Source organism: Alligator sinensis, unplaced genomic scaffold (genome assembly GCF_000455745.1).
Source record: "Alligator sinensis unplaced genomic scaffold, ASM45574v1 scaffold634_1, whole genome shotgun sequence".
NCBI lineage: Eukaryota > Metazoa > Chordata > Crocodylia > Alligatoridae > Alligator > Alligator sinensis.
Genome location: NW_005842558.1, coordinates 328,668 through 355,937, shown reverse-complemented (window position 1 = coordinate 355,937; position 27,270 = coordinate 328,668). Strand labels below are relative to the sequence as shown.

General features: G+C 57.7%; 1 protein-coding gene and 1 pseudogene across 1 annotated transcript in view; both read left to right on the top strand.

The window, feature by feature from the left end:
* The window catches only part of COL11A2 (collagen type XI alpha 2 chain), a 32,066-nt gene extending 12,446 nt beyond the window's left edge, over positions 1–19,620 (top strand). The window contains exons 16-65 of the mRNA XM_025213986.1: positions 31–84; positions 505–558; positions 668–712; positions 1,017–1,070; positions 1,169–1,213; positions 1,346–1,399; positions 1,759–1,803; positions 1,919–1,972; positions 2,884–2,928; positions 3,138–3,191; positions 3,631–3,675; positions 3,862–3,915; positions 4,395–4,502; positions 4,670–4,723; positions 4,816–4,869; positions 5,473–5,517; positions 5,820–5,873; positions 6,690–6,734; positions 6,949–7,002; positions 7,086–7,139; positions 8,193–8,246; positions 8,350–8,457; positions 8,836–8,925; positions 9,020–9,073; positions 9,153–9,260; positions 9,766–9,873; positions 9,948–10,001; positions 10,095–10,148; positions 10,310–10,417; positions 10,780–10,833; positions 10,912–10,965; positions 11,061–11,114; positions 11,212–11,265; positions 11,546–11,653; positions 11,905–11,958; positions 12,046–12,099; positions 13,587–13,640; positions 13,731–13,784; positions 14,052–14,159; positions 14,571–14,624; positions 14,722–14,775; positions 14,868–14,975; positions 15,167–15,220; positions 15,298–15,333; positions 15,447–15,500; positions 15,577–15,865; positions 16,585–16,697; positions 16,881–16,949; positions 17,232–17,465; positions 18,258–19,620. Of these exons, the coding sequence (XP_025069771.1) occupies positions 31–84; positions 505–558; positions 668–712; positions 1,017–1,070; positions 1,169–1,213; positions 1,346–1,399; positions 1,759–1,803; positions 1,919–1,972; positions 2,884–2,928; positions 3,138–3,191; positions 3,631–3,675; positions 3,862–3,915; positions 4,395–4,502; positions 4,670–4,723; positions 4,816–4,869; positions 5,473–5,517; positions 5,820–5,873; positions 6,690–6,734; positions 6,949–7,002; positions 7,086–7,139; positions 8,193–8,246; positions 8,350–8,457; positions 8,836–8,925; positions 9,020–9,073; positions 9,153–9,260; positions 9,766–9,873; positions 9,948–10,001; positions 10,095–10,148; positions 10,310–10,417; positions 10,780–10,833; positions 10,912–10,965; positions 11,061–11,114; positions 11,212–11,265; positions 11,546–11,653; positions 11,905–11,958; positions 12,046–12,099; positions 13,587–13,640; positions 13,731–13,784; positions 14,052–14,159; positions 14,571–14,624; positions 14,722–14,775; positions 14,868–14,975; positions 15,167–15,220; positions 15,298–15,333; positions 15,447–15,500; positions 15,577–15,865; positions 16,585–16,697; positions 16,881–16,949; positions 17,232–17,465; positions 18,258–18,404 (3,669 nt within the window). The 3' untranslated portion in view covers positions 18,405–19,620. The remainder of the gene's footprint in view (positions 1–30; positions 85–504; positions 559–667; positions 713–1,016; positions 1,071–1,168; positions 1,214–1,345; positions 1,400–1,758; positions 1,804–1,918; positions 1,973–2,883; positions 2,929–3,137; positions 3,192–3,630; positions 3,676–3,861; positions 3,916–4,394; positions 4,503–4,669; positions 4,724–4,815; positions 4,870–5,472; positions 5,518–5,819; positions 5,874–6,689; positions 6,735–6,948; positions 7,003–7,085; positions 7,140–8,192; positions 8,247–8,349; positions 8,458–8,835; positions 8,926–9,019; positions 9,074–9,152; positions 9,261–9,765; positions 9,874–9,947; positions 10,002–10,094; positions 10,149–10,309; positions 10,418–10,779; positions 10,834–10,911; positions 10,966–11,060; positions 11,115–11,211; positions 11,266–11,545; positions 11,654–11,904; positions 11,959–12,045; positions 12,100–13,586; positions 13,641–13,730; positions 13,785–14,051; positions 14,160–14,570; positions 14,625–14,721; positions 14,776–14,867; positions 14,976–15,166; positions 15,221–15,297; positions 15,334–15,446; positions 15,501–15,576; positions 15,866–16,584; positions 16,698–16,880; positions 16,950–17,231; positions 17,466–18,257) is intronic.
* Positions 19,621–22,444: 2,824 nt separating this feature from the next.
* LOC102368805 overlaps positions 22,445–27,270 on the top strand; it is a 13,789-nt pseudogene continuing 8,963 nt past the window's right edge.

Genomic DNA, 27,270 nt, shown 5'->3' with positions numbered 1-27,270 from the left:
TCAGGGGTTGCGCTGTGTTTCTCTCCGCAGGGTGACCGTGGCTTTGATGGGCTTCCAGGGCTGCCAGGAGACAAGGGGCACCGGGTGAGTCCACAGGCTCAGGGTTGAGGTGTCCTGACCCCCTCAGGGGTGGGGGGAGCCTGGAACCTAGGTGTCCTGCCCCCCAGAAACAGCTCAGAACCCAGGGTCTTGGGGAGGTCTGAACTCCAAGCTGCACTTCCCCATGGCCGACACTCTCCGTCATGAAGGGGGAGCTGTGTTTGACCCTGCGTGCACATGACTGCCAAAACCGTCATGCTTTTGGCACATGCAATGACACACCTCCCCCATGGGGCCTGGCTTGTCATCATGCAGGCACACACACCTCCTCCAGCCATGCGAGGCTCCCTCATGCACCTGTTCCCTGCCCATATGGGTGCAACACGCCTAGCACGCGCTTGCCAGGCCGTGCTCATATTCCCACACAGCTGGGCCATAAGCTGATGCTGATTCTGTCCCCTCCAGGGTGAGTCTGGTTCTCAGGGCCCCCCCGGCCCCCCAGGGGAGGATGGAGAGCGGGTAAGTACTGGGGCAGGGGGAGGAGATGTGGGGGTGGGTAAGATGGGGAGATGGAGGCAGTACTCAGAGATGCCCCCCTATGTCTAATGCCCTTTCTCTCTTCTGCTAGGGAGATGATGGAGAAGTTGGACCTCGAGGGCTTCCTGGAGAAACGGTGCGTCATGGACCACCCCCCCCTCCCCTCCCGCCATAGGGCTGCTGGAGTGGAACTTGTTGTCGATGTTCACTCTTAAGCCTACTGATGATAGGAGCAGTGCTGGACTGTAGTATCCCAGCATGCACTGGGGTGGGCCAGGGGTATAGCATAAGTGCCAGGATCCAGGCTGGCATGCCTCTGCTATCCCAGCATGCACCTGTGTAGGCCAGGGGTTCGGCATGGGTGTTGGCACACCTCACTGCTATCCCAGGATGCACTGCCTGACTGGCTAAGGCTAATGCCCTCTCTCTCCTCCCCACAGGGCCCCCGAGGTCTCCTCGGCCCCAAGGGGCCCCCTGGCATCCCTGGGCCTCCGGTAAGTGCTGACGCCGGGACCCAGATCCCCCTTTCCCACCTCCTCCATGCCCCCCAGCTCCCTCTGCTCACATCCGTCTTTCTGTCTGCTGCCCACAGGGTGTGCGTGGCATGGATGGTCCTCTTGGGCCCAAGGGAAACTTGGTGAGTCCACCTGTCTGTCTGTCTTTCCCCTCTTCCTTGGGGTGCTGCCTCCCAGCTGGGCCTCAGGCCAAGCCCCTAATCCTGTGCCTGAGGTCCGGTCCCAATCCTGACTCTGCCTCTGTCTGTCTGCAGGGGCCACAAGGGGAGCCAGGACCCCCTGGGCAGCAAGGAACTCCTGGCACCCAGGTAAGCCAACCCCACTCCTCCTGGCTTTGGGGGTGTGTCGGGGATGGAGGGCTAGGGTAAGTGGGCCTGGGAGCCTGGACACCTGGATTCTGTCTCTGTTCTGGGAAGGGAGTTGGGTCTGGTTGGGTAGAGCGGAGTTGGGATGGGAGCCTAGACACCTGGGTTCTCTCCCTAGCTCTGGGAGGGCAGTGGGGTGTAGTGAAGGGAAGTGGGCAGACAGCCTGGACACCTGGGGTCTCCCTCCAGCTCTGGGAGGGCAGCGGGGTGTAGTGAAGTGGGCAGAGAGCTTGAACGCCTGGGTTCTCCCCCCAGTTTTGGGAGCGGCCAGGTGCAGCTCTCACCATGCATCTTTGTTTCAGGGGCTGCCAGGCCCGCAAGGTGCCACGGGGCCACCTGGAGAAAAGGTGAGTGCCTGGGTCCCCCTCCTGCCCCTTGTGGCCCATGGCCAGCACCGGCCTGCATCCTTGCATTGGGGCCGCCACGATGCCAGCGCTCAGCCCCGCTCCTCTCTCCCCACAGGGTCCCAGAGGGAAGCCTGGCCTCCCCGGCATGCCTGGCTCTGACGGGCCCCCTGTGAGTACCTGGCCCCTGCCCCTACCCCTGCCCTCTGCTGTGTGCTTCAGGCCACTCTGGCCCGAGGTTGACATCATGGGAGCCATGTTTGACAGGAAGTGAGAAGTTCCATTTCCTGTCAGCTCTCTGCACCTTTGAGGTGTGGCAAGATGCAGCTGCCATGTTTAACAGGAAGTGAGAGGGATCCACTTCCTGTCAGCTTCCCTTATGGCATCTGCTTTTGATGTGGGCTGAGGTGCGGCAGCCATGTTTAACAGGAAGCGAGATGGATTTGCTTCCTGTTCGCTCTCTGCGTGGCACCCATCCTTGGTGTGGAGGGAGTTGTGGTGGCCATGTTTAACAGGAAGTGAGATGGATCCACTTCCTGTTGGCTCTCCTTGCGGCACCCACTGTTGATGTGGAGGGAGGCGTGGGAGCCATGTTTAACAGGAAGTGAGCCTGTTTCATTTCCTGTCGAGGCGTTATCATCCAATGCCGAGCCCCTCTCCTTTGGGGTGATATGTAGCAGCCATGTTAAACAGGAAGTGAGCTGATGAATGAGCTACCGCTTCCTGTTGGCCCCCTGAATGACTCCCAGGGGCAGGAATTCAATAGCTATGGTTCATAGAAAGTGCAGCAGTGTAATTTTTCATGGGATCCAGCTGCCACATGGAACAGGAAATGAGCCAGTGCCACTTCCTGCCTGTATGGGTACCTATGCTGCTCAGCTTGGGTGGTCAACCCCATTGAGTACTGACCCCATCCAACACACGGGCTGAGTCCCATTGCCCCCTTGCTCATCTCCTCATTCCAGTACATGCCCAAACCACTTCTATGTCAAGGGCAACAGGGTTGCAGTTGCTTGGGGTTAGGGGGGATATGCGGGGTCTAACACAAAGGGCTTATGCTCTCTCACACATTCTCCCAACCAGGGACACCCGGGGAAGGAAGGTCCTCCTGGCACCAAGGGAAACCAGGTAAGGGGGCAATGGCTACCTCCAGGCCTCAATATCCCCTGCCCTTCCTAGATACCAGGGTCCCCCTCCCTGTGAGCCCCCCCACCCTTGGGGTGGTGGGTGAGGTCTGCCCCATCCTCCAGAGCCCCTCCCCATCCTCCATTCAGAACCCCTCCCCCTGAAGTAGGTGAAACTAGAGGCAGCGACGACTAATGGTGTCTCTCTTACAGGGCCCGTCCGGCCCCCAAGGTCCAATTGGCTACCCAGGCCCACGTGGTGTGAAGGTAAGTAGCTGATTGGCCAATGGGCATGGCCTGGCTCGGAGGGCCTGGGCAGTTACCCACAATACTCTGTTTCTGCTTCCAGGGTGCCAAGGGGCCTATGGCCAATAGGGCTTTGGCCTGGAGGGGATGATTCTGGGTAATTGGGAAAACAAGAGGTCATGGGTACTGGTAACCAGGACGCTTGGGTTCCACCCCTGGCTCTGGGTAGGGAGGGAGGTGCACTGGGCTTGAGTTGGTGGCGAGGGCATCTGTGTTCTCTTCTCAGTCTTGGGCTAGAGTGGAGGTGCTCAGAGCAAGTTCTTTCCCTGGCTCTGGGAGAGGAGTGTTGGATCTGGGGGGTTATTGCTAGTGGGGCTGGGGAGCCCATACACCTGAGTTCCCTAAGTCTTACTCTTCTGCATGGGCTGTATGTGGCTCTGAACTCTCCCTCTCTCCCCAGGGGGTGGAAGGCATCCGAGGGCTGAAGGGGCACAAGGGCGAGAAGGTGAGTGATGCTGGTGGGACTCGTGGTTGCGGGTGGAACCCTGGGGCTGGGACCCCCCAGAACCCTGCTCTGCCTGCACAGCTCCCCAGGGGGCACTGGGCACTGCCAGGACCCACTCCCAGCACTAGCTGGGAGCACTGGGTCCAGCTCTTCGGGTCCTGACTGGGGGTGTCTGTCTCTTCACAGGGTGAGGATGGTTTCCCCGGCTTCAAGGGTGACATGGGGGTGAAAGGAGACCGGGTAAGTCTGTTCCCTGTGGTCCCCGAGCCTGTTTCCATGATGATGCTGATCTGACCCTTGACCTTCTGCGCTCCTGTGGTGATGCCCATCTGAATCCCCAACCCACTCCTGGCACCTGATGACCCAGTCTGACACGTGACCCTTGGTGCTTTCTGCTCCCTTCCCAATCTCCTGCTATTCTAGGTTCCCCCACACCCCCTAACCCCCGATAACCTCAGTCTGACTGACTCCCAACCCCTGCTACCCCTCCTATCTGGGATACACCAACTTAACCCCTGCTGCTTTCTGCTGTCCTGATGACCCCAGTTTGAACCCCAGTTGTGCCTATTGCCTGGGATATACCAGTTTGACCCCTGACCCCTGGTGCCCACTCCTCCCCTGTCTATCCCGGGCTGACCCCTGGTGACCCTACTTCCTGTCCCCCCAACCTGACCTCTGACCCTTGACCCCTGACCCTTGTGCTCTTTCTGCCCCTGCAGGGCGAGGTTGGTGTCCCGGGCTCCCGAGGAGAGGATGGACCGGAAGGCCCCAAAGGTCGTACCGGTCCCCCTGGAGACTCTGGCCCCCTTGGCCTGGTGGGAGATAAGGTGAGTAGGCATAGGCGGGGTCCCAGTCCCCCCTGCCCTGGCCCCCAGTTGGGCTGGGCTGGGTTAGCAGGGCTGAGGGCACTTCCTGTCCCATCCCTGCTGGATTGGGCTTTGACTGGGGCCAGTGCCCCTGTAACCCTGTCTGTTTGTCTATCTTTCTCTCCCAGGGCAAGCTGGGTGTCCCAGGGCTGCCAGGGTATCCTGGACGGCAGGGTCCCAAGGTGAGTGTTGCAGCTGGGGGTGATGCCCTCCCATACCCCAATAAACTCTTTGTACCCCAATAAACCTTGCTTCCTTTCTTCTTCCCCCATAGGGATCCCAGGGCTTCCCGGGCTTTCCAGGCACCAATGGTGAGAAGGGCACACGGGTGAGTATTGGAGCTGTTTCTGAAAGCTCTGCCTAGGACAGGGTGTGTGGAGTGGGATTCACCTGCCTGGAGGATCCTGGGCTCTGTTGCAAGTCTGCTGTGAGGGTGGGGGAAGCTTTGGGGAGGGATGTCTGGGGGTTGGGGGGGTGCCTGGGTGTTGGGGGCACTGCCATACTCCAGGTGGGGTCCTCTAGGTCAGTGTTTCTCAATGCATGGGTTGCAACCCAAAAATGGGTCACAAGAATATATGAAAGGGTCATGGACAAAGTTTAAATATAGCTCAACAAACTTTAAAAATGGATTCTCCTTTAAAGGAGAAAAACATGGGAAGCCATGGCTTTTCCCTTGCAGGCTGGCAGAGCTCCAGCCTGTGGGGGGCTGGTTGGGGCCCCCCAAGCCCCACACACCCACTCCCTGCCCCACACACTGGGGGGCTGGGGGTGGTGGGCAGCAGGTTGGGAGTGAGAGGCGCTGGGTTGAGACTGGCAGTCAATGTTTACAAATAGGTCCTGGTACAAAAAAGTTAAGAACCACTGCTCTAGGGCAGGGTGAGGCCTGGGGGACCCCCTCCCAGCCGCATCTCACCCTCTTTCTGTGTGGCAGGGCCTGTCTGGGAAAGCTGGGCCCCGGGGAGAGCGTGGCCCCACGGTGAGTACTCATGCATGTGCATGTGGGTGGGTGGGGTCAAGTGCTTAGGACTCGCTTCAGCCATCTGCCCTCCTCTCCTGTCTGTCTGTCTGTCTATCCTCTCATTGCTCTGTTCATCCCCCTCTGTTCATCCTCTCTTTCCATTCCTCCCTCCACCTGTGTCCCAGCTTCTGCATGGGGCTGGTGAGGTGTCGGGGGGAAGAGGTCCAACCTGTTCCTACCAGGGTCAGGGGGTTCTGCCCCCTCTCCCATGGGGCTGGGCTGGTTCTGGGCACTCACCACCATCCATTTTCTCTCTGCAGGGTCCCAGGGGCCAGCGGGGCCCACGTGGAGCCACAGGAAAGCCAGGGGCCAAGGTCAGTGCTGGGGTGCGGCATGACGGGGGCTGGGGAGGGGCTTGTGGGGGGTCAGTCTGTGTGTCTGTCTCAGGGGTGGGCAGAGGGTAGTGGGGTTCAGGTCCGAGTCAGGGTTCAGCATGTTGGTCCCTACCTGCAGACTGTAGGGCAGACTGTCCAAGAGGAATGAGTCATTCTGCATGTGTGCATGGGTGAGTGTATATGTGTGCACCCTGTGTCTGTGCATGTGTGTGCTGTCATTCCTGTGGGCACACTTGTGAATCCATGTGTGTGGGCACAGGTAAGCATGCATACCCATGTTGCTGTGCATGCTTGAGTCACAGAGTTGTGTGTGTGTGGCACACTTAGGTGTGTGCACGTGAATTTCTGCAGGCTTGGCCACCATTGGCATGTATGCGTAAATTCATGTGTCTGCATAGGCATGCATGCACATGTGAATCTCTGTAAGTGTGTGCCAGCATTGGCATGTGTGTGTCTGTATATGCATGTGTGTGTGTAAATCCATGTGTGCACATAGGCATGTGTGCATGAGTGAATCTCTGCAGGCATGTGCCAGCATTGGCATATGTGCACATGTGTGTGTGTAAATCTATGCACATGCATAGGCATACATGCACATATTACTTTGCAGGTGTGTGCCACCCAAGGTATGTGTGCATGCATGTGTAAATCCATGTGTGTTCATAGGCATGCATGCACACGTGAATCTCTGCAGGTGTGTGCGCACCCTGATGTGTGTGCCTGTACCCCCATGTGCCCTGGTGTGTCAGGAGTGGAGCACGTCTCCTGCTAACACTTCTTTCTCCCCCTGCCTAGGGCACCTCAGGTAGCGACGGCCCCCATGGACCCCCGGGTGAGAGGGTAGGTGTGACCCAGCTCCTGGAACCTTGGCTGCATGAAATGTGTGCTGCCCTTATCATGTCTGCATCACACTGGCACCCTGCCAGCACGTGGCTCACGGCCTCCTGCTGGCGGGCCTGGGGTGGGGGCAGGGCTCAGCTGGCTGCATCTGCCCCTTGCCCACTGCCCTCTGACACCCCCACCCTCTGACACCCTCCCCTCCCTCTCTCCACAGGGGCTCCCTGGCCCCCAAGGGCCCAATGGCTTCCCGGGACCTAAAGGCCCCCCAGTAAGTAGTGATCTTCCCCTCAATGCCCTTTGCCCCAGGCTCCCCCGCCCAGATCCCGCTGACCTCTGCCTGTCTTCCCACAGGGCCCCCCCGGCAAGGACGGGCTCCCGGGACACCCTGGACAGCGCGGAGAAGTGGTGAGTACCCCCAGCACTGGGCTGCAGGTACTCTGCACGTGTGTGTGAGTGTGCATGTGTGTGTGATTGCACACCCCTGCATTTCCTCTGAGGCACTCAGATGCCCCGTCTCACCCCCCACTGACTTTGAGGTTGCTCCAGGGTTACTTCAAAGTTGCTCCAGGATTACTCTGAGTTTGTCAGATTTACTCCAGGGTTACTCTGAGGTTACTCCAGAGTCAGTCCTGCTACTCTGAGATTACTCCAGGGTTACTCTGAAGTTTTGCTGGGGATACTCAGATTGCTCCAGGGTTACTGTAAACTGCCTTCATTTACTTTGGATTTACTCTGTCATTACACTGTGCTGCCCCTCATATACCCCAGGCTTATTCCATGGTTACTGTATGCTTCCCTTGCTTCCTCTAGGGTTCCTCCATTGTAGCTCCCTCCTGCCTCTCATACCTGTGTCATGCCCCACGTGCTCCTCAGTGGCTCCTGCATGGCTCTGGGGGTCACCCCCTGCCTTGCACTTGGATCAGTCTCATACTGCTTCTGCATTGCTCCAGAGTCACTCTAGAGTCACTCTGAGTTGCTCCTGAGTTGTTCACTTGTCTCTTGCTCCCATGTGACCCCTCTACCCCCCGCCCCACCATGAGTGCCTGGGCCAGTCCTATGCTGTTCCTCATAGCTTCTGGGTTACACAGTGCCCCTTCCTAACTCCATCTCCCCCCTGCATGGCTCTCAGGGTCTAGGCACCACCCAGGTTGCACCTCCCTACTGTGCTGTTACTCCTGTGTTACTCTGATAACTTCTGTGTACTTCTGTGTTTCTCTGGTTACTCCCAGGCTGCTCTTCTTACTCACATGTTTGCTCCCGTGTTACTCCTATCTTGCTCCTGCTTTGCTCTGGTTATTCCTGTGTACTCCCATGTTACTCCCCTGTTACTTTGGTTGCTCCCATGTTGCTCTTCCAGCCTCACCATCTCTCTCTGACAGTGTTAGGCTTAGGGGTGCCCAGAGCCCCTGCACCCAGCTGGGCTTGTGCTGACCCCCTTCCTGTCCCCATCTCTTCCAGGGTTTCCAAGGCAAGACAGGCCCTCCTGGTCCCCCGGGTGTTGTGGGCCCTCAGGTAAGGAGACCTCCCTTTGGGAGGATGGTGATGAGGGTTGGGGTGGTCAGGTGCCAGGTCCCGTTTGCACACGGTCTCACCTCTGTCTCCCCACTCAATGCAGGGCCCTGCTGGTGAGTCAGGTCCCATGGGGGAGCGTGGACACCCAGGGCCCCCTGGTCCTCCCGGTGAGCAGGGGCTGCCAGGCCCCTCTGGCAAGGAAGGAACCAAGGTAAGAGGCTGGAGGGCAGGGAGTGGGGTGGAGGGTCCAGCAGGAGGTGCCTTCAGTGCCCCAGGGGGATGCTGTGGCATGGTCAGTGCTGTCTCCACGACATGTACACTGGCTCATATTGTTGCACCAGGCTGGTGCAGGACTCCTGGGGGGCAATGGGGGCACCATCTATAAGGGGGGGTCCAGCATGGGGTGCTCTGCCCAACTCAGGCCCTAGGAGGCACTGTGCTATGATCAGTGCTGTCTCCCTAATATTGGGCACTTGCTGGCACTGTCGCAGCCACCCTGGGGCAGGCCTCAGGGGGATTTGGGGAGGCGTGGGGGAGAAGGGGTGGAGCAGGGGGAGACTTGTCTAATTCTCTCTGTCGCACATTGCAGGGAGATCCCGGCCCCACTGGCTCCCCAGGCAAAGACGGCCCAGCTGGGCTGCGCGGCTTCCCTGGTGAACGGGGGCTGCCCGGCACCCCAGTAAGTGCCCCCATACCCCAAAAGACTCCCCCGGACCCTTCCCCCGCATCAGTGTTGCTGGCTCATGACATCTGCTTCCTCCCCTCGACAACAGGGCGGAACCGGGCTCAAGGGCAATGAGGGGCCGGCCGGACCCCCGGGACCTGCAGTGAGTACAACCCTCCATGACTCCCTTGACACCTAGCGACCCTGGTGACCCCAGTGACTCACCCTCTCCCCCACTCCAGGGATCCCCTGGTGAGAGAGGCGGCCCAGGGCAAGGCGGCCCCATTGGCCCTCCTGGGAGACCTGGACCCCAGGGGCCCCCAGGCCCTGCTGGAGAGAAGGGCGTTCCTGTGAGTATTGCGGGCGAGGGGCCCAGATGCCTGGGTTCCAGCCCCATTTGGGGCAGGGGTGTGGGATTTTGGTGGGTTAGAGCAGGGCACAGGGACTGGGAGCCCGGATGCCTGGGTTCAGTCTCCAGCTTGGGTGGGAAGGGTGGGGTGCCGGGGTGGCTGGGAGGCCTGGGTTCTGTTCCTGGATGCTCAGGTTCTGTCTCCTGTTTTGGGAGGGGAGATGGGGGTGGTCAGGCAGTTGAAACCAGGTGGGGAATTGGGGCCCAGTCATCTGGTTTCCATTCCCAGGTGCCTGGGTTTCATCTTGCATTTTTGGGGAGCGGTAGGGGGCAACAGGGTCCAGATGGTTAAAACCTGCTGGGGTGGGGCTGGGAGCCCGGATGCCGGACTCTCCGCTCTGTGCTGGGGGCAGCATGGGGCCTGCAGGCGGCAGTGGGGCGTGCTGGCAGGCTCCCGGATACCTGGGTCCCGTGCCCCTCACTCTCTGCTCCCACCTCCCATACAGGGCGAGAAAGGCCCCATTGGCCCTGCTGGCCGTGATGGCGTCCAGGGCCCTGTGGGTCTGCCTGGCCCTGCAGGGCCCCCAGGGGGTCCTGGTGAAGATGGTGACAAGGTGAGATCCCCCCAACCCTTGACCTCTGACACCTGACCCCCATGACCCCTGCTAATCCTCTTCCTCCTGTGCAGGGCGAGGTTGGGGATCCAGGCCAGAAGGGCTCCAAGGGCAACAAAGGAGAGCACGTGAGTACTGCTGCCAAGGGGTCTTGTCCCCCAACCCCATGTGACCTACTGTAACCCTCAGGCCCTCTCTAAGCCCCCTCTGCTTCTTTCCAGGGTCCCCCTGGCCCCCCTGGCCCAATGGGGCCCCTTGGGCAGCCTGGAGCTGCAGTGAGTAGGGGCTACAATGAGGGGTGGAGGGTGATGCTGATGGGGTGGTGGCCTGTGGAAGGGTCCTGACACTGCGGGGGTGGGGGTTCCTGGGGACATTGCTGCAGGGGGAAGGGTTCCTGGCGTTTCCCCCCATGTTGACTTCTTCTCCCCCTTGGCAGGGCGCGGACGGGGAGCCAGGTGCTAGGGGCCCCCAAGGGCACTTCGGGGCTAAGGGTGATGAGGGCACCCGTGGCTTCAACGGCCCGCCCGGCCCCATCGGTTTGCAGGTGAGCTGCCCCACCCCCTTGGTCCAGCCTCCTGGGCAGCCCAGGTGTGCCCAGTGGTGAAAGCACCCTCTGCCCCCACACCCAGTTGTGCTCCATGGCCCCGGTCCCGCCCCGATTCAGCTGTGCTTGTGGCTCCATCCCCTCCCACCCCAGATCCAGTTGTGCCCCATGGCCCCAGCCTCTCGTACACCAGATCCAGATGTGCTCATGACCCTGACCTGTCTCACCCCATATCTAGCTGTACCCTTTCCCCGTGCTCCCCCAGATCCAGCTGTGCCCTATCCTCTAAGTGGCCAGCCACTCTCCATCCAGATGTGCCTTCAGGCCAGATGTGACTCTTTCTCTTTCTCCCCCCACCCCAGGGCCTTCCTGGCCCAGCTGGTGAGAAAGGGGAGACAGGAGATGTGGGGCCCATGGTAAGTGCTCCCCTTCCCCTCCCAACCCTGCCCAATGTCCCCTGGCACCTCCTTTGACCCTCTGTTTTCTCTCCACAGGGCCCTCCTGGCCCCCCCGGCCCCCGTGGCCCAGCTGGACCCTCCGGAGCTGACGTACGTTCTCCCTCTTCCTCCCCTTTCCCCCGTTGCCCCCCAACCATACTCCCCCTCCTTCAGGGAGGCATAACCAATTCTCTCACCCCACACAGGGACCCCAAGGCCCCCCCGGAGGAATTGGGAACCTGGGACCCCCTGGAGAGAAGGTAGGTGGTGCATGGAGACCTGGGTTCATGGCAAGGAGGAGAGGGGGGAGGTGGGAGGGGGCTGCTTGGGTGTTGAAACTGTCTCTTTTCCCCCCAGGGTGAGCCTGGAGAGTCAGGGGCCCCCGGGATCCCTGGGGAGCCAGGCATCAAGGTGAGTAACCCCCTATGACCCCTGACCTCTGATCCCCTGGCCCAGCTGAAGGACCCCCTACCCCCCAGGGGACCCTGCAGCCCTGGGGGTGGGTTTGGGTTGACCCCCACCCCAGATATGTATTTCTGGGGGGTGTCTGGGAGCCTGGATACCTTGGTTCCCTCCAGCTCAGTGTCCCCTTGGTGACCCCAGAGCTTCCCCAAACCCACCTGGGGGCATGCCTTGCCCCCATGGCACTGGGAGATACCCCAAGCCTGACCCCCCCATTTCTCACCACCAGGGTCCACGAGGGGAACGAGGTGAGAAAGGAGAAGCTGGAGCCGCTGGTGTGGCTGGACCCCCTGGTGGGAAAGGACCCCCGGGAGATGACGGGCCCAAGGGCAACCCTGTGAGTTGGGGGGGGGGCCCGGATGCCTGAGTTCCTGCTGCTTCTGGGCTGAGTGTGGGGCTGGGGGTGGGGGAGCCCGGATGCCTGGGTTCTCTCCCTGTTCTGGGTGCGGTGTGGGGTCTAGCAGATTAGGCTGGGGCTGGGGGACCCTGGATGCCTGTGTTCTCTCCCCATGCTTGGTTGGACATGGAGTTGGGGAGCCTGGATGCCTACGTACCCTGGCTGTGCTAATGTGTCTCTGTCTGTCTCAGGGTCCTGTTGGTTTCCCTGGAGATCCGGGCCCCCCTGGTGAGATGGGCCCCCGGGTGAGTATCGCTGCCCCCCTGGGGGGGAGGGGAAGGATGGGTCAGTGCTGGGGGACCCTGCTGACCCTAGTTTCTGTGCTCCTGCAGGGTCAGGATGGTGCCAAGGGCGAACGTGGCGAGGACGGTGAGCCAGGCCAGCCAGTGAGTGTTAGAGCATGTTCCAGATCAGACCCTCCTTCTCCTGGATGTTCCACATCAGCCCCCGCCCTTGTCTCTGGTGTTTCGGTTTGGGTGTCCAACAGACCCCCCAGGAATCTGGATCAGCCCCACTGATGCTCCAGATCGAGACCCATCCTCTTCTTGGTGTTGTAGATTCAGATCACCCCCCCTCTCCTTGGTGTTCTAGATTATGAGCTGTTCCTTCTTGGTGTTCTTGATCCAGAACTGTCCTCCCCTTGGTTCTGTAAATCCAGAGTCCCGTGCACCACCATTCCTCAGCTGGTGGCTCCTCCACAGAGCCATGCCACAGAGCGCTTCACAGATGCGCTTCATGGATGATGCTGACACCTGCCCTTTCTGCGGGCAGAGGGAGACCCTGCACATACCTACCTGGAGTGCACCAGGCTGCAGCCCCTGCACTGCTTGCTCCGGAGCCTCATATTGAGATTCTGGCTGCACTTCTCCCTGCACTTTTTTTTTTCTTCGCTCCTGTCTGCACTCCAGTTCTGGGACCTTCTGGTCAACCTCCTCCTGGCCCTGGCCAAGCTGGCCATGTACATGACCAGGAAAGAGGCTTTGGCCGGGAAGGCCCCTGAGGACTGCAGGGCCACTTTCCTTTCCCTGATCTGCTCCTGTCTCTGAGCAGAGTACCACTGGGCAGTCTCCGCCAGCACCATGGATGCATTTGGGGGCCAGTTGGCACTGTCTGGTGCACTCTGCTTGGTGTCCCCGCTCAGTGTACTCCTTTTGAACCTTTGATCTGCACTCCTGTCCCTGTATTTTCATCTATTGTCCCAAGACTTTAGATGTCTCCTTTGTCTGTAGCCTTTCCACCTAAGGGAGGCTAGCACATAACTTGGTGGGCTGGGCCCACAATTCCAAACGTGGACAAATAGAGCTGTAAATGTAGAACTATTCTCCCATTGGAGTTCTGGATCCTGGACTGCCCTCTTGTGGATGTCCTAGGTCACGAACTGCCTTCTCCTTTGTGTTCTGGATCTGGAATCGCCTCCTCCTTGTTGTTCTAGATCCAGTTCCACCCTCTCCTGGGTGTTCTGGGTCCATGGCTCCCTTCCTGTTGGTGTTCTGGATTGCACCCCTTTCCCCTGTGAATCTGGCTCAGGTGCCCCACTCACCCGCTGTCAGAGGTTCTAGATCAGAGTCCTTTTCTCTCTGTCATTCTGGATCAGAGCCCTGCTCTCCTTTAAGTTCTGGATCAGGCACCTTGCTCTCCTTCTTGGCATTCTGGATAAGCTCCCCCATCCCTGAGGTTCTGGATCAGCCCCCACACCTTAGGGTTCTCCCTCTATTGCTTTAGATCAGGGCCCCTGGTTCTTACCTGTTGTTTGGGCCCCTGCTACTGATAGACTCTATCCCAGACCCCCCTGTCTCCATCAGTTCTAGATCAGGTTCTAGATCCCCTTCCACCCCCTGATCCCATTTCTGTCCACTCCTTTCCCTTTCTCCAGGGCTCTCCAGGTCCCACAGGTGAGAACGGCCCCCCTGGCCCTCTGGGAAAGCGGGTAAGTTCTGATGCAGCCCCCACATGAGACTCCCCACCTGGGGCCAGATCAGGGTGAGTGCCCCCCCATGACACAATGTCTCTCCTGTAGGGCCCTGCTGGCTCCCCAGGTCCTGAGGGACGTCAGGGTGAGAAAGGTGCAAAGGTAAGTGGCTCCTTTAGGTCCATAAGACTCAGGACACCTGGATTTTTCCCTCTGATTAGGGAGGGGAATGGGGCTGGGAGCCAAGACTCCTGGGTTCTCTCCAGGCCTGGGAGGAGAGTGGGGGCAGGGAGCTCCTGGTGCTGTAGCAGCCAGAGCCCCCACACTCAGTCCAGTGATGCTCTGGGTTCAGCCAGATTGGGGGGTGGGGGCCAGCCCTGCTCTGGTCACCCCCCTGAACTCTGTGCTGTGTCTGACCCTCCCCCACAGGGTGAACCTGGACTCCTGGGGGCCCCCGGCAAGACAGGCCCTGTGGGGCCACAGGGACCTCCTGGCAAGCAGGGCCCTGATGGGCTGCGTGGCCTGCCTGGCTCTGTGGTGAGTGACCTCCACCTCCCACTCTGGATGCCTGGGTTCCCTTGCTGCTCTGAACCCCCTTCTGGATGCCCAGGTCCTGTTTTTGTCCTTCCATGCATGCCAACCCCACTGCCCCCAACCCCACTCCTACACACTGGGGCCCCTCACTGCTTCTTGGTGGTGGAGGGAGGAAAGAGGGACTAGAGCTGTGCAGGAGCTGAGAGCCCGAATGCCTGGGGTTCTCTGAAAGGGGAGCAGAGGTTGGGTGGTGAGATGAGGGGGTGCTGGGAGCTAGGATACCTGGGTTCTTCTCTGTAGTGAGTTGCCCATGGTGCCTAGAGGTTTGGGGGGTGGCTAGGGGGGCTCTGGCAGGGGTGTCCTCAAATCCCCTCCCCAAAGCAGTCTAGCATTAACCCTTCCCATCCCTTGCAGGGAGAACAAGGCAAACCTGGTGTGACAGGCCAAGCGGGGCCCCCAGGGCCCGTGGTGAGTGCGGCTCTCCCCGTCTCTTCCCCCAGGGATTTTGACCATGGCCATGGCCATGGCCATGACCATGACCATGACCATGTATTCCCCCCCACAGGGTCCTCCAGGCCTGCCTGGCCTTAAGGGAGACACCGGAGCCAAGGGCGAAAAGGTGAGAGTGAGGGGGGCACAGCCACTATGCGAGGCATATGCATGTGCCTTGGCACGTCTGACATGCATGTTATATGCTGGGTCTCTTTGCAGGGCCACCCAGGACTCATTGGCCTCATTGGGCCCCCAGGAGAGCAGGGAGAGAAGGGAGACCGCGGCCTGCCCGGGCCCCAGGGCACCACGGGACAGAAGGGAGAGACCGTGAGTAGGAGGTGGAAGTGTGTGGTGGAGCGGGGAGGGCATTTCCTGGGTTGGAGCAAGGAGTCTGGGCACTTAGGTTCTCTCCAGCTCTGGAAGGGGTGGGGGGCTAGGAAGGGCTGCTGCAGGGTGCATGTTGGGGAGTCGAAGTGTGTCTCCGGTTGTCCCCATCACCTCTGCTTTCCTTCCTGCAGGGCATCCCTGGAGCCACTGGCCCCCTGGGCCCTGCCGGACCCCCTGGACTTCCCGTGAGTGACCCCTGACCCCCGACCCCTGACCTCTATGTCACCCTCCCAGGTCTGACCCTCCTGTCATTGCTTTGCAGGGACCTGCTGGGCCCAAAGGTGCCAAGGGAGCCATGGTAAGTGCCCACCCCATCCCTTTCCCCAGTGGGGCCTCCCTGTGCCCCTGTTATGGCCTAACATTCCAGCTTTGTCCCTGCTGCGGCCTGACATCTCCCTCCTTTCCCTCCAGGGTCCAGCAGGACCCAAGGGTGAGCGTGGTACCCCTGGCCCCCCTGGACACCCGGTGAGTAACTTTCCCTGCCCCCCTCCAGCTGCCCCTGCCCCCCTGCCCCTGCTGACAGGGGTCCTGTCCTCTGCAGGGCCCCCCTGGGGAGGTGATCCAGCCCCTGCCCATCCAGTTGCCCAAGAAGAGCAAGCGCTCCATTGATGGCAGCCGCCTCATGGAAGAGGAGGAGAAGGAGGAGGAGGCTGAGGATGAGGCTGGACTGGGGAGACGGGCACGGGCAGCTGAGGGCATGGAGGAGGTGTTTGGCTCCCTGCATGCCATCAAGCAGGAGATCGAGCAGCTGCGGCGCCCCGATGGCACCCGTGACAGCCCTGCACGCACTTGCCAAGACCTGCAGCTCTGCCGGCCTGGCCTGCCTGACGGTGAGCTCTGCAGTGGAGAAGGGACAGGGGGGAGGGGAGGGAACGCTGTGCTGCATGCAGTGCTTTTCCCCCCGGCACTGAGCACTCCCTGGCACAATTCCTTTCCTGCAGGCAGGAGCCACTAGCGGGCACTGCGCTCGGGGGGGTCCTGTATGGGGCTCTCTGGCCAGGCAGGCAGGCTGAGGTAGGCCCTTAGGGGACGTTGTGCTGTGGTGGTGCTTGCTCCCCAGCACTGAGCACTTGCTCGCACCATCCCTCTCTTGTGGACCAGGGGCACTGAGGGGTGCTACATTGCAGGGAGTCCAGCAGAGGGCGCTCTAGCTGAGCAGACAGGGCTGGGGCAGCCCCCAGGAGCACTAGGGTTTTTTGTGCTGCTGGGGGGTCCAGCAGGGACTGCTGTGGTGGAGTAGGTAGTGCTGGGACAACCCCTCCACCCCAGGTGCTGTGCTGGGGGGCACATCCAGCAGGGGGTGCTCTAGCTGAGCAAACAGGGCTGGGGCAGGCGCCCTAGGGGACAATAGGGGTGGTGCTTGCTCCCCAGCACTGAGCACTTTCTCACATGATTCCTCTTCTGCAGACAGGGGGCACACGGGGGCTCTGTGCTGCAAGAAGGCCAGTGCGGGGGGAGGGGCGGGTGCCCTGGCCAGGTTGGGTTGGGCCCAGAGTAGGGTGGGGAGGGGCTGTGCCCTAATGCTACCCCGTTTTCCCCTGCTCCCCAGGTGAGTACTGGATTGACCCCAACCAGGGCTGCGCCCGTGATGCTTTCAAGGTTTTCTGTAACTTCACGGCTGGTGGTGAGACTTGCGTTTTCCCCTCCAAGGAGATAGAAGTGGTGAGTGGGGTCGGATGACTGGGTTCTCTGAGAGGGGAGCGGGGCTGGGGGCGGGGTGAAAGCGGATGGGGGCAGGGAACCTAGATTCTTGGGTTCTCTGGGAAGGGAGGGGATGGAGGGGACCCCCTGGCACCACTGCCCTTGCTGAGGTCATCTGTTTGTCCTTTGGGGTCTCCCCTTCAGGTCCCGATGTCAGCGTGGGAGGATGAGAAGCCGCAGACCTGGTACAGCCAGTTCCAGCAAGGCAGCAAGGTGAATACCCAGCTTGCCTCAGCACATGGTGGGGGCTGGGAGTGTGTAGGGGGCTGTCCTGAGCTCTGTCTGTCCATGCAGGATCTCCCTGTCCACAAGCCCATGTATCTTACCTTGGTTCTGCCTTGGTATGTCTACCCATCTGTTTTGGGTTTGCCCATCCATAGCTCTTCCAGTCTGTCTGGGTGCCCTGTGCTCTAGTCTGTTTGGGGTCTCCTCATCTGTCCAACTCCCAGCTCCTCCCCTGACAGTGTCTTCCCCTTTCTCTCTCCCTGCCCCAAGTTCTCGTACATGGATGCTGAGGGGCAGGCACTGGGTGTGGTGCAGCTCACCTTCCTGCGGCTGCTCAGTGTTGCTGCCCACCAGAACTTCACCTACCACTGCCACCGCTCGGTGGCCTGGCAAGGCCCTGGCACTGCTGGCTATCTCCATGCCCTGCACTTCCGTGGCGCCAATGAAGATGACCTCAGCCACGACACCAGCCCCTACATCAAAGCCCTCATGGACGGCTGTGCGGTGAGGCCAGGGGCAGGACAGGTGGATGGACAAGAGAGAGGGAGGGAGGGACAGAGGGATGGAGATGTGAGACCCAGTGCTGGGTGAGAAGGGATGGAAGAGTGAAGAGACAAGGGAAGCAGGAAGAATGGGGGGATGACTGGGTTGGTGGGTGGATGGATGTATTGGGTTTGAAGCATTGGATGGATGGGTGGGTGGATGGGTGGGTGGATGGATGGAAACATGTATGGACAGATAGAATGGATGGAATCATGAGTGCATGGATGTACAGACGCATGTAAAGGTGCATGGACATATGGACAGATGGGTATATGAATGGACGGATGGATGGATGAAAATGGATGGATGGACGCAAAGACAGATGGATGGATAGGTAGATGGATGGAGAGGCAGAGGATGCAGGATGGGCAGATGATGGATGGATGGATGAGCGGGTGTTTGGGGTGGGTGGGTGGATGGATTGGAGGGTGAGTGAGTACATGGGATGGGAGGGTGGATGGATGGGGGATGATAAAGTGGGTGTGTGATGGATGGGTTGTTGGATGGATGAATGATTGGGGGTGGATTGGTACATGGGATGCATAGATGGATGGAGAGTTTATTGGTGGGTAGATGGTTGGGTGTGTGGGGGGTTGGTAGGTGAATGGTTGTGCTGCTGGATGGGTGGGTAGGTGGGTGGATGCTTACACTAGACTGAAGGGGCACTAAATAGACCACAGGAGGTCCTAGAACCCTCTGCTTCTGGGCAACCCTTCTTCATGACTCCTCACTCTTGCCTCCTCCCCATGGCAGGCACGGAAGGGGCCAGAGCGGACGGTGCTGGAAGTGCACACACCACGGGTGGAGCAGCTGCCACTTGCGGGTGTGCGCGTGGTTGACTTCGGGGAGTCTGGCCAGCGCTTTGGCTTCACGCTGGGGCCTGTCTGTTTCCTCGGCTAGGACCGAATATGAACCCGACTCCAACCCCGGCCCTGGTCTCCCCTCCTAATCCACCCCCATGCCCTCCTAGAGGGGCCAACGTTACGTTCGCACCCAGAGCCAAGGAACCAAGCTGCCCGCGAAGGACCTTGTGATGCAGAGAGCTGCTACTGTGAGACCTATTCCTGTCTGCCAGCCACGGCCCCCCTGCCCCTAGGATTGGGGCCTCAGAGCTGGTCGTCCCGATGCCAGGCCACATCAGCACCATGGACAGAGCCTATGGGGCTGCAGCTGGAGGGCTGGGGCGGCTTCTCCAGGCCTCCTTGCCCTGCCAGTGATCAGGCCTGAGCCCTGCTGGGGGTCGGGTAGAAACCACCCCACCTGCTTTCTCAGCCAGTGCTTCCTCCACCCCCAGCTCCCGGGTGCCACCTGTCTCCATGCCGCCAACTCATTAATGTCAGGTGCCGATCCAGTTCAGGAGCAGCTCCCCATCGCCCACCAATCACATGCGAATGAGCATGGCTGCGGGTGTATGATGTCAACGTTGGACCCTCCTTCCCCCCCCTGCTCCCATGGATGAAGGAAAGGACATCTGTACTGTGTTTTTTTTAATTGTTTTTAACTTAATTCTATTATTTAATGGAGTCGGTGGCTAGGATCCCTTTGGTGGGGGGTATCACTCTATGCTGGGGAAGGTGGGCAGTGGGGGCCGAGCCTGACACTCAGCGGAGGGGGGGAGGGAAGGGGAGAGGAGAAGAGATGAAATGAGAGTAAAATAAAATAAAGTCTATTTTCTGGGGGCTGCTGGTGAAGGGGGCGGCCGCCTTGGCTGCTTGGTCTTGGGAGACGGCAGAGGCGGCAGTGCCCCAGGTGCTGGCCCGGTGGCCCGTGTAATGTTTTGTAAGTAATTTTTTAAGGCCTATTGTAATATATAATCTATAATTTTGCTCCTTTCCCTGCGGTGTCTGTTTCCCACTTGTCTTCCTCCCTCCCCAATCCTCTCCAGGATGTCATAGATTCATAGAAGTCATAGATGTCATACCCCATGAACTCCCTACACCTCCCCAGGTCCCCTATATACTTCCTGACCCCACTGCACATCCCCTAGGAACATAGCTCTCATTGCCTTTTCTAGGATGAAGCCAGATATAGCAATGACAGCCATATCTCGCTACAGCTGCTGTGTGCTAACCACTCCCCACCCACATTAATGCAGTTTAAGGAGACATTTGTCCACACCCACAACCACAAGGCGTGCGTGGATGTGGAGTCCTTCTCCACTTTTTGTTAGGCTCAGGGCACTCCTTGTTAAACTCAGTGCACCCTTGTTAGACTTGAGGCATCTGTGTGTTAGATTCAAGATACCCCCATGTTAGATCAAAACACCTCTTGTTCCGCTCAACACATCCCTGTTAGGCTCAAGGCACCCCCCTGTTAGATGCAGGGCCACCCCACTATTGGGGTCAAGGGAGTCCATGCTAGGTTCGTCATCCTCTGGTAGCTCAGGGTACCCCCCTATTAGACTCAGGACTACCCCCCCATTGGGCTCAAGGGAGTCCATGTTAGGTTCAAGGCATCCTCTGTTAGTTCAAGGTACCTCGTTATTAGGTTCAGGGCATCCCCATGCTAGGCGTAAGGCACCCCTCAGGAAATGCCAGCACTTAGTTTTCACTCCTTTGTTTTTCATTGTGGAAAAATAAAAGGGGGCTTTGTTCTATGGCAAAGGGCTCTGAAAGCGGCAGCCTGGCAGAGGTCTTGTTGCTCTGAGTTCTTGTTTGAAGCCACTTGGGGTGATCTGGAGAGCTGTATATGTGCACCCAGTGTGTCTACTGGGAGGCATCCCCCCAGAAGGACCCAAGGAATTCCAGCTGAGAATCCCTGCTCTAAATCATCCCCAACCAGTGCCTCTCCAACCCCTTGCCGAGCTCCTCCAGTGATGGGGGGTCCGCAGCTTCCCCAGGCACCTAGTCTACTGCCCCCAGCTGTAGCAGGGAAGGCATTTCCCTGATGTCCAACCTAAACCAACTTGGCTTCATCCTCAAGCCATGGGGCTGTGTCCTGCTCTCTGCAGAAAAAGCTGAAACAGCGCTTTTGCTATTTTTTCCGGCAGCCCTTCAGACTGCTATCATGTCTCCTCTCCAGTGCCTTTTCTGCCAGCTGAACGTGCTCAGCTCCTTGTAGGCCTTGCTTCCCAAGCTCTCCATCATCCTTGTTGCCTCTCAAACATCTCCATGGCCTTGTCAAATGTGGGGCCCAAAACCCCACCTGACGCTCTAGATCAGCGCAAACCAGCATGCAGCAGACAGGTGCTATCACCTCACATCTGGCATGTAAAATGCTTTCATCCACACATCCACAAACCTACACCTTCAGTGCAGCTGCATCACACTGCTGGGTCCTATACAGCCTGGGATCCACCAAGACCCCCAGTTCCATCCCCAACGTGCTGCTGTTCATCCAGGCACTGCCCCCACCCCCCACAACCTTGTGTGGGCATCTGGGATAATCCCCCCCCTCCCCGTGTACATTTGTCAGCACTCATTCAGACAGCTATTCCTGGTGGGAGCAGGGACTGGAAACAGGCATTTCCTGCAGGGAAAGGGGGCATCTCAGGGACCTGTAGTGGAGATCTGGTTTTGGGTGCGGTAAGCATGGTGGGAATGCAGCCCACAGTCATGGACAGGTGGCTGCTGGGGAAGGAAAGAGCAAAACGAGGTCAAGCTGCCCATCAGCAAAACAGGGAGCCCTGAGGCATTAACCCTTTTTTGCTTGCACCCCAGCAGCAGAGAATGGGATGCAAAGTGGCTTCCCAGGGCAGAGCTATGACCTTGATCTTGAGGTCCTAGGACATGGCTAAGGAGCTGGCTTCTGGCTGCAGAGGCTGTGGGGCATCCAGCCTGGATGTTTCTTTCAGGACAGGGGCCCAGGGCCCAGGCTGGGGGCTGCAACAGAGGAGGAGCAGGGAAGAAGGCATCAGAGGAGTGGCACCCTGCTTTATGCCCTTGGGGACCTCCCAGGTCACTCTGTCCAGCACAGGTTGGACACCAGGTGCTGCTGACAAGGCTGAGACCCCACATGACTCATTGTAAGGATTCCCCCGGAGCAGTGGGTTAGCAAAGCCCTGCCAGGCACAGACCCCAGTGCCTCAGCGACTCCATGAGAAGGCAGCAGTAAGGAGTTGCTGGAGAGGCACAGTGCCAAGTTCCTCTGTGGGCTCCCACTGGAACTGGAGCTCCCTCCCACTGCCTGGTTTCACTTCCCCTGTCTGGTGCCAATACCCTGCTTGTGGCCGGGGAACCCACGCATAGGGGTGGATCTTGTCGCCGTTCAGTGATGGCCTCAGGCTACAGCATCCCCTGGCACCAAGTGCAGAGGCCATGTGGGGCATGTCGTGCTGATTGCCAGGCCAGGCCCTGGCCCTCCCACAGGCTCCTGCCCATCTCCCCCTGCCTCACCCCTCTGCTCCACCCCAGGATCTTGCCTGGTCTGGGGAGCCTGTCCTGGGGGTGAGGGTGGCTCATTCTCCATCACAACCTCCCTGCAGGCCATTGGGGGATCAGCTCTGCTCCTGTCATCCAGCAGCCAAGTCCCCAGTCAGCAGGATTGGGGCCCTCTCAGTGCAGAGCTAGGTGTGGAGCCGGGTCCTGGTCTCTCCCTGCACCTGGGGCCTGTGGGGAGCTGTTGCTCTATGGTATAACTGCTGTGCTTCCTCACAGGGCCCAGCCCTAGCGCACCTGCCTGCAGGAGCAGTGATTGGGGGGGGGCGGGGGAGAGCTGTGGGGTAAGTAGCATCCCTCAGCAACCTCAGGGCACATAAGCAATATGCTAGAGGGATAGTAGGAAGTGCTGTGCTGCATGGGGGGCAGCTGTGACAATCTCCTAGGCAGCCCTGCTTGCCCCCAGATCTATACAGACATGGGGCTTAAACATTGCCCCAGCTTGGTGGGAGGCAGTAGGCCTGGGCAGCCAGGGCAGGGTGGGGACCCCTCCCCTCCCCTCCCCTCCCCCTGACCGCTCCACTCCCCCGGCAGATGATTGGCCCAGCACAAGGGGTGACCTCCATGGGTAGGAAGACAAAAGGAAAAGTTGGTGTCAGCGGCTGAGAGAGCTAGCACAGCTCCACTCTTGGCAACCCTGCAATTATGCTGTGGTTTCCTCTCCTCCTCCTTGGGCTCTCCATGGCATGGGAGGTTCTGCTCGGTGTGTGGAGGGCCCTGATCCTGTAGCTAGGGCCCAGGAGGGTTTGAGGGGCTGCATGTGTGGTGGAGTGCTTGTGCACAGGCAGGGTGGGCATTGCCCCACCACTCACCCTTCCTTTCTAAACAGCCTTCCCCTTGCCAACACCCTTGTCCTCCTTGCCACCCCACACAGAGCCCCACACCTTTCGAATGCTGGTGACCATGCACTTCCACAACACCAGCACCAGGACATCTGACACCCAGGGCACCGCACTGCTGGGCGACATTCCCACCCACGCCATGGACTGTGGCACTTGCCCCATTCGCTTCCACCAGCCCTGGGCCCACCAGGGGCTGTCCCCCAAGCAGTGGGGAGACCTGGAGCAAGAAATACATCTCTACCTGGCGCTCATCACCCAGAGGATTACTGTGTTGGTGCAGGAGACAGGTGTGGGCTGTGAGAATGAGGAGTTTGGGGTGGGGACTGAGTACTGATGTGCTCGTTGCAGGTATTCCCCACCTGGCAGGATCGGGGCCACTGGGGTTCTTGTGGTGCCTGGCCCTAGACAACACTCTGGTGGGTGGGTGCAGGGGTCACCCCATCTTGACTGGGGAGGCCCTGACACAGCCTGGGTATTTTAAAGCCTGTCAGAGAAGATTTCAGGAGGATCTTGCAAAGCTGAAGTGGTCGTCCAGTCGTGAAGATGGGATGGGGTGGCCCTGGCACCATGCCACTATCTTGTAGCCTTCCTGGTAGCCCCATGCCTCTTCCCTTGGGCCTGACAGTGCCTGTTAACACCACTCCTCTTCCAGTCCCCTTTGTGATCCAGATCGTCTTGGGCTGTGAGATCCTCCCCAGTGGCACCTTCCACACCTTTTACCAGACCACACAGGACAGGCAGGACTTTGTGAGCTATGACCTGGCCACAGGCGAGTGGACAGTCATGCCAGGGGATGAATTAGCCCAGTGAGTTTATGAGTACTACAGCCAGGACCAGGACATAGCAAGCCATCTGCGGTTCCTGCTCCAGGACCTCTGTGTCTCTGAGGCCCGGAGCTTTGCCTACTTTGGGAAGGAGGTGCTGAAGAGGCAGGGTGAGTCCAGACCCACACTGGGATCAGTCCCCCCACCCCCCAGGCTGATGTGCAGCTGCCTTTGGGGGAAAAAGCAGTGGCTGCTTGCATGTTGAGGCCCTGCCTGGACTGAGATGCAGCTGTTTCTGGGGTGAGCCACCTCCATTAGTAACCCTCATGCAGCTGGAGATGCAGATGCCTCTTGTTACGCCTCAGTTCTGTGTTCTTGGGCAACCCTGGCACAGGATGCAGTCTGTCTGACTCACAAAGGACTCACCCCGCCTCCCTCCCCTCCTCTACCTAAATGAAACTGATTAAGATGCAGTGGAAGACACACCTAAGACCCTCCAGATAAGGGTGACAAGAGTGAAACAACTGCCCTAGGTCTCATTTACATCCGAGATGGAACCAGATGACCATTCATTTACATGAGAGATGGAGAACAGAAAGCCGGAAGCAGAGACTGCAGTGAATTCTGGGACCAGAGAAGCAGGAGAGCACTGCATGATGGGGAATCTGTGCTTCAAATGTTAATCAACCCATGTTCACACACACCCACCTCAGCACTTATCAGACCAGTACTAATCTGGATTTACTAAGGACTTTCCCCGCCCCCCGCCCACAGATACACACACACCTCTAAGTTTAACAGGCATCTCGGGCCGTACATTTCCCGGTCCCACTATGGGAGGCCGATTTAAACTTGATTGACTAAAACTTGGGAGTCCTCTCCACAAAAGGTTATGAGCACCCCAATAATTGTTTTAAGTCTGTTAAAAGACTATAGTAAGATCTGGAAAAGTCATGCTAAGCTGAGGCTTGTGCACAACAAGTAAAAATCCAAAATCCTGATGCTGCAAGCTATCTATTGTTCCTGAAGAAACCATGAGATATCCCATCAGTATATCTGCCACCCATAGGAATTTCAAGCTGGCTCCCAAGTATTTGGGTTACTCCCTAATCTTAAGTGTTTCCTGATTATCAATCAGTTTCCTGAGATGGTCCAAACCAGATAACCCCTTGTCAATAGAAAAGACAATGATTTACACTACTGAGGGTGCTTCGAAGCAGCTGAACTGAGGGTATAAAAATCTGTAAGTGTGTGTGCTGCTAGAAGAGGAAAAGGAAGGAAAAGAAGTAGAAGCAGGAGGAAAGAAGGAGAAGAAGAAAACCCCTGTGCTGACACCATCCCCTGTCGTTCTTGGGACGCTGGAAGAACAGATCATCTCTCCCTTCAAGGACTGTGCTACAGACTGTGCCTGTCAGCTTTGCAGCCTGAGTACCGTGGACTAGGTGAGATCCCAGCGTTCTCTGTCTTCTTTCTAGGCATAAACTTCTGAACCTGAACTGTATCAGTTAAGCTTGAGCTAAGTTTCCCCAAATACTTAGTGAAACCAGGGTAGTATTGTCATTGTTGGTGTTTGTTTTTCTTTTGCATGTCTATTACTACTAGTACTGTTATATATTTCATATGCTTAGCAATAAATAACTTTTATAGTCAAACTGGTAGTAATTGGGTATATTTTTCCTTCTCTGCTTCTCTTTCCTCCCGTGCTCTGCAGCAACGCTTCTTTTACCTATGCTAAAGATCCCTGTGAAGCCCAAATTATTGTGAGGTCTGCTCATCAAGAGGCCAAAGACTGGGACGTGCTGAGTTTGAAACACATAAAGGAATCAGCTTGTACAGGCTGATTGACCCAGTTTGACTCAGACGTGCCCTTATGAACTGAATGCTGGCCCATGAGGGTGTCAGCTGGACACCCAGCCGGATTCAGAGGGATTTTGTTTACCTGTGTGCTTGTGTCCGACTGCAGTGTATTGTTGCTCTGATGAACTGGTTCTTGGCATATGAGGGTGTCAGCCTGTCCATGCTGATCAGCCCGGCCGGGTCAGGTGTGTCACGTTAATTTGTGTGTGTTTGTGTGTATGACTGATTTGGTGACTGGAGGAACCCAGCCCATTGAGATTGAGTCCTGCAAGATAGCTCCACTGGGGGTGAGGGCTTGCAGAAGGGAGAGATACAGCTCCGTATAGTAACACAAGCAGCACATTGACAGAATCACCAAGACCCTAGAAACTATCCCTAATAAATGAGCACACCCCAAAGTAATGGGCAAATTTGGTAACAGTTTGGCCTGTCATCATCCCAGTCTTCTAACTAATTTTTGGTAGACCCCTCCCCCCCATACATTCTTGCTGTACAGCTGCCATAATTCCTCATGACTCTTTAAATAAGCTTCAATTTCCTTCATTTTCTGGCGGCACCGATTGATCAGACCTAGTTCTACCTTGAGAATCTTTTCAAATGGCCCACACTGTGCTTTTTTCATCCAGTGCCTTCTGTTTCCACAGTGCTATTTCTTTATCTGCTTTCTCCTTTTAGCTCTGGAGAATTTACACATGATTTTCTAATTTTGCAATTTCCAGTGTGTCTTTTAAAGACATCCCTTGCACTGCATTCATTCGTGCCTGTGTGACGGCTGCTGCTTCCCATAGTTTCTCTGTCTCACTTTTTGCAGTCTTAAACTACTATTCATTTTGTTGTACCTCTTTAGTTAAAGCTTTGTATGTCAATAACAACCCTCCCAGAGTGACTCATTTCCTTCCCTTTTTCCTTGTGGAAGATTTGTGCCCAGAGACTCTCCAAGAAGAGCACTGATCACGTAACTGCAGAAATGCATCTGGTACACAGAACACATCTTTATCCAAAGAACCCAGAGTAGTTTGCCTGCCACCCATTTCTCTAGTTTTGATAGCTCTTTTCTCACTGAGCCAGCTATCGGGTTAATCCAAGCGGTGTGTGGGGGGGGGCATGCCCCTGAACCTAACTGAGTCTGAGCACCCTGCCTCATAAAACAAGTTTTGCAACCCTTAAATGCAGTGCTCAATAAAACCTCTCATTCCAAGCGACTTCAGTAGGACCCACCTGGGGACACACAATCTGTTCCTGGGCCTTAGTGTTAGAATTCAGGTGGTGGTATTGTGGTCATGAAAATGGGTTGAACAAGAACAGTCTGTTCTCTGAAGAAAGCCTTTATTGTGGACAGCAATTCACAATGTTAAGCATAAGACAAAAAAACCCAGAAAACTTTGCTTAAGTGAGGACCAAACAAATATGATACCAAAACAACCCAAACTGCTGAAGTTAAGGTGCAACAAAAGAAGATAAAGAAACAGTAGAAAACCTTGCTCCCCTGTTACTCTCATTGCCCCCATGTCCCTCCTGTTACTCCCATGTTACCTGCTCTGGCTTCTCTTTTGTACTTCTGTGTTGCTCTGGTTACTCCCCTGTTGCTGGTGTTACTCCAACGTTGCTCCTATATTATTCTCATCACTTCTGTGTTGCTCTTGTTACTCTCATGTTGCTTGCATGTTGCTGTGGTTACCTCCCCACCTCTATCTGACAGTGGCAGGCCTGGGGGTGCCCAGGGCCCCTGCACCCAGCTTGGCTCATGCTGACCTCTCCTCCTGTCTCTTCCTGGGTTTCCAAGGCAAGACAGGCCCTTCTGGTCCCCTGTGCATCGTGGGCACTCAGGTAAGAAGACCTCCCTTTGGAAGGGTGGTGATGGGAGTCGGGGGGGCGGTCAGGTGCTGGGTCTTGTTTGTACATGGTTTCATGTCTCCCTCCTGCACCC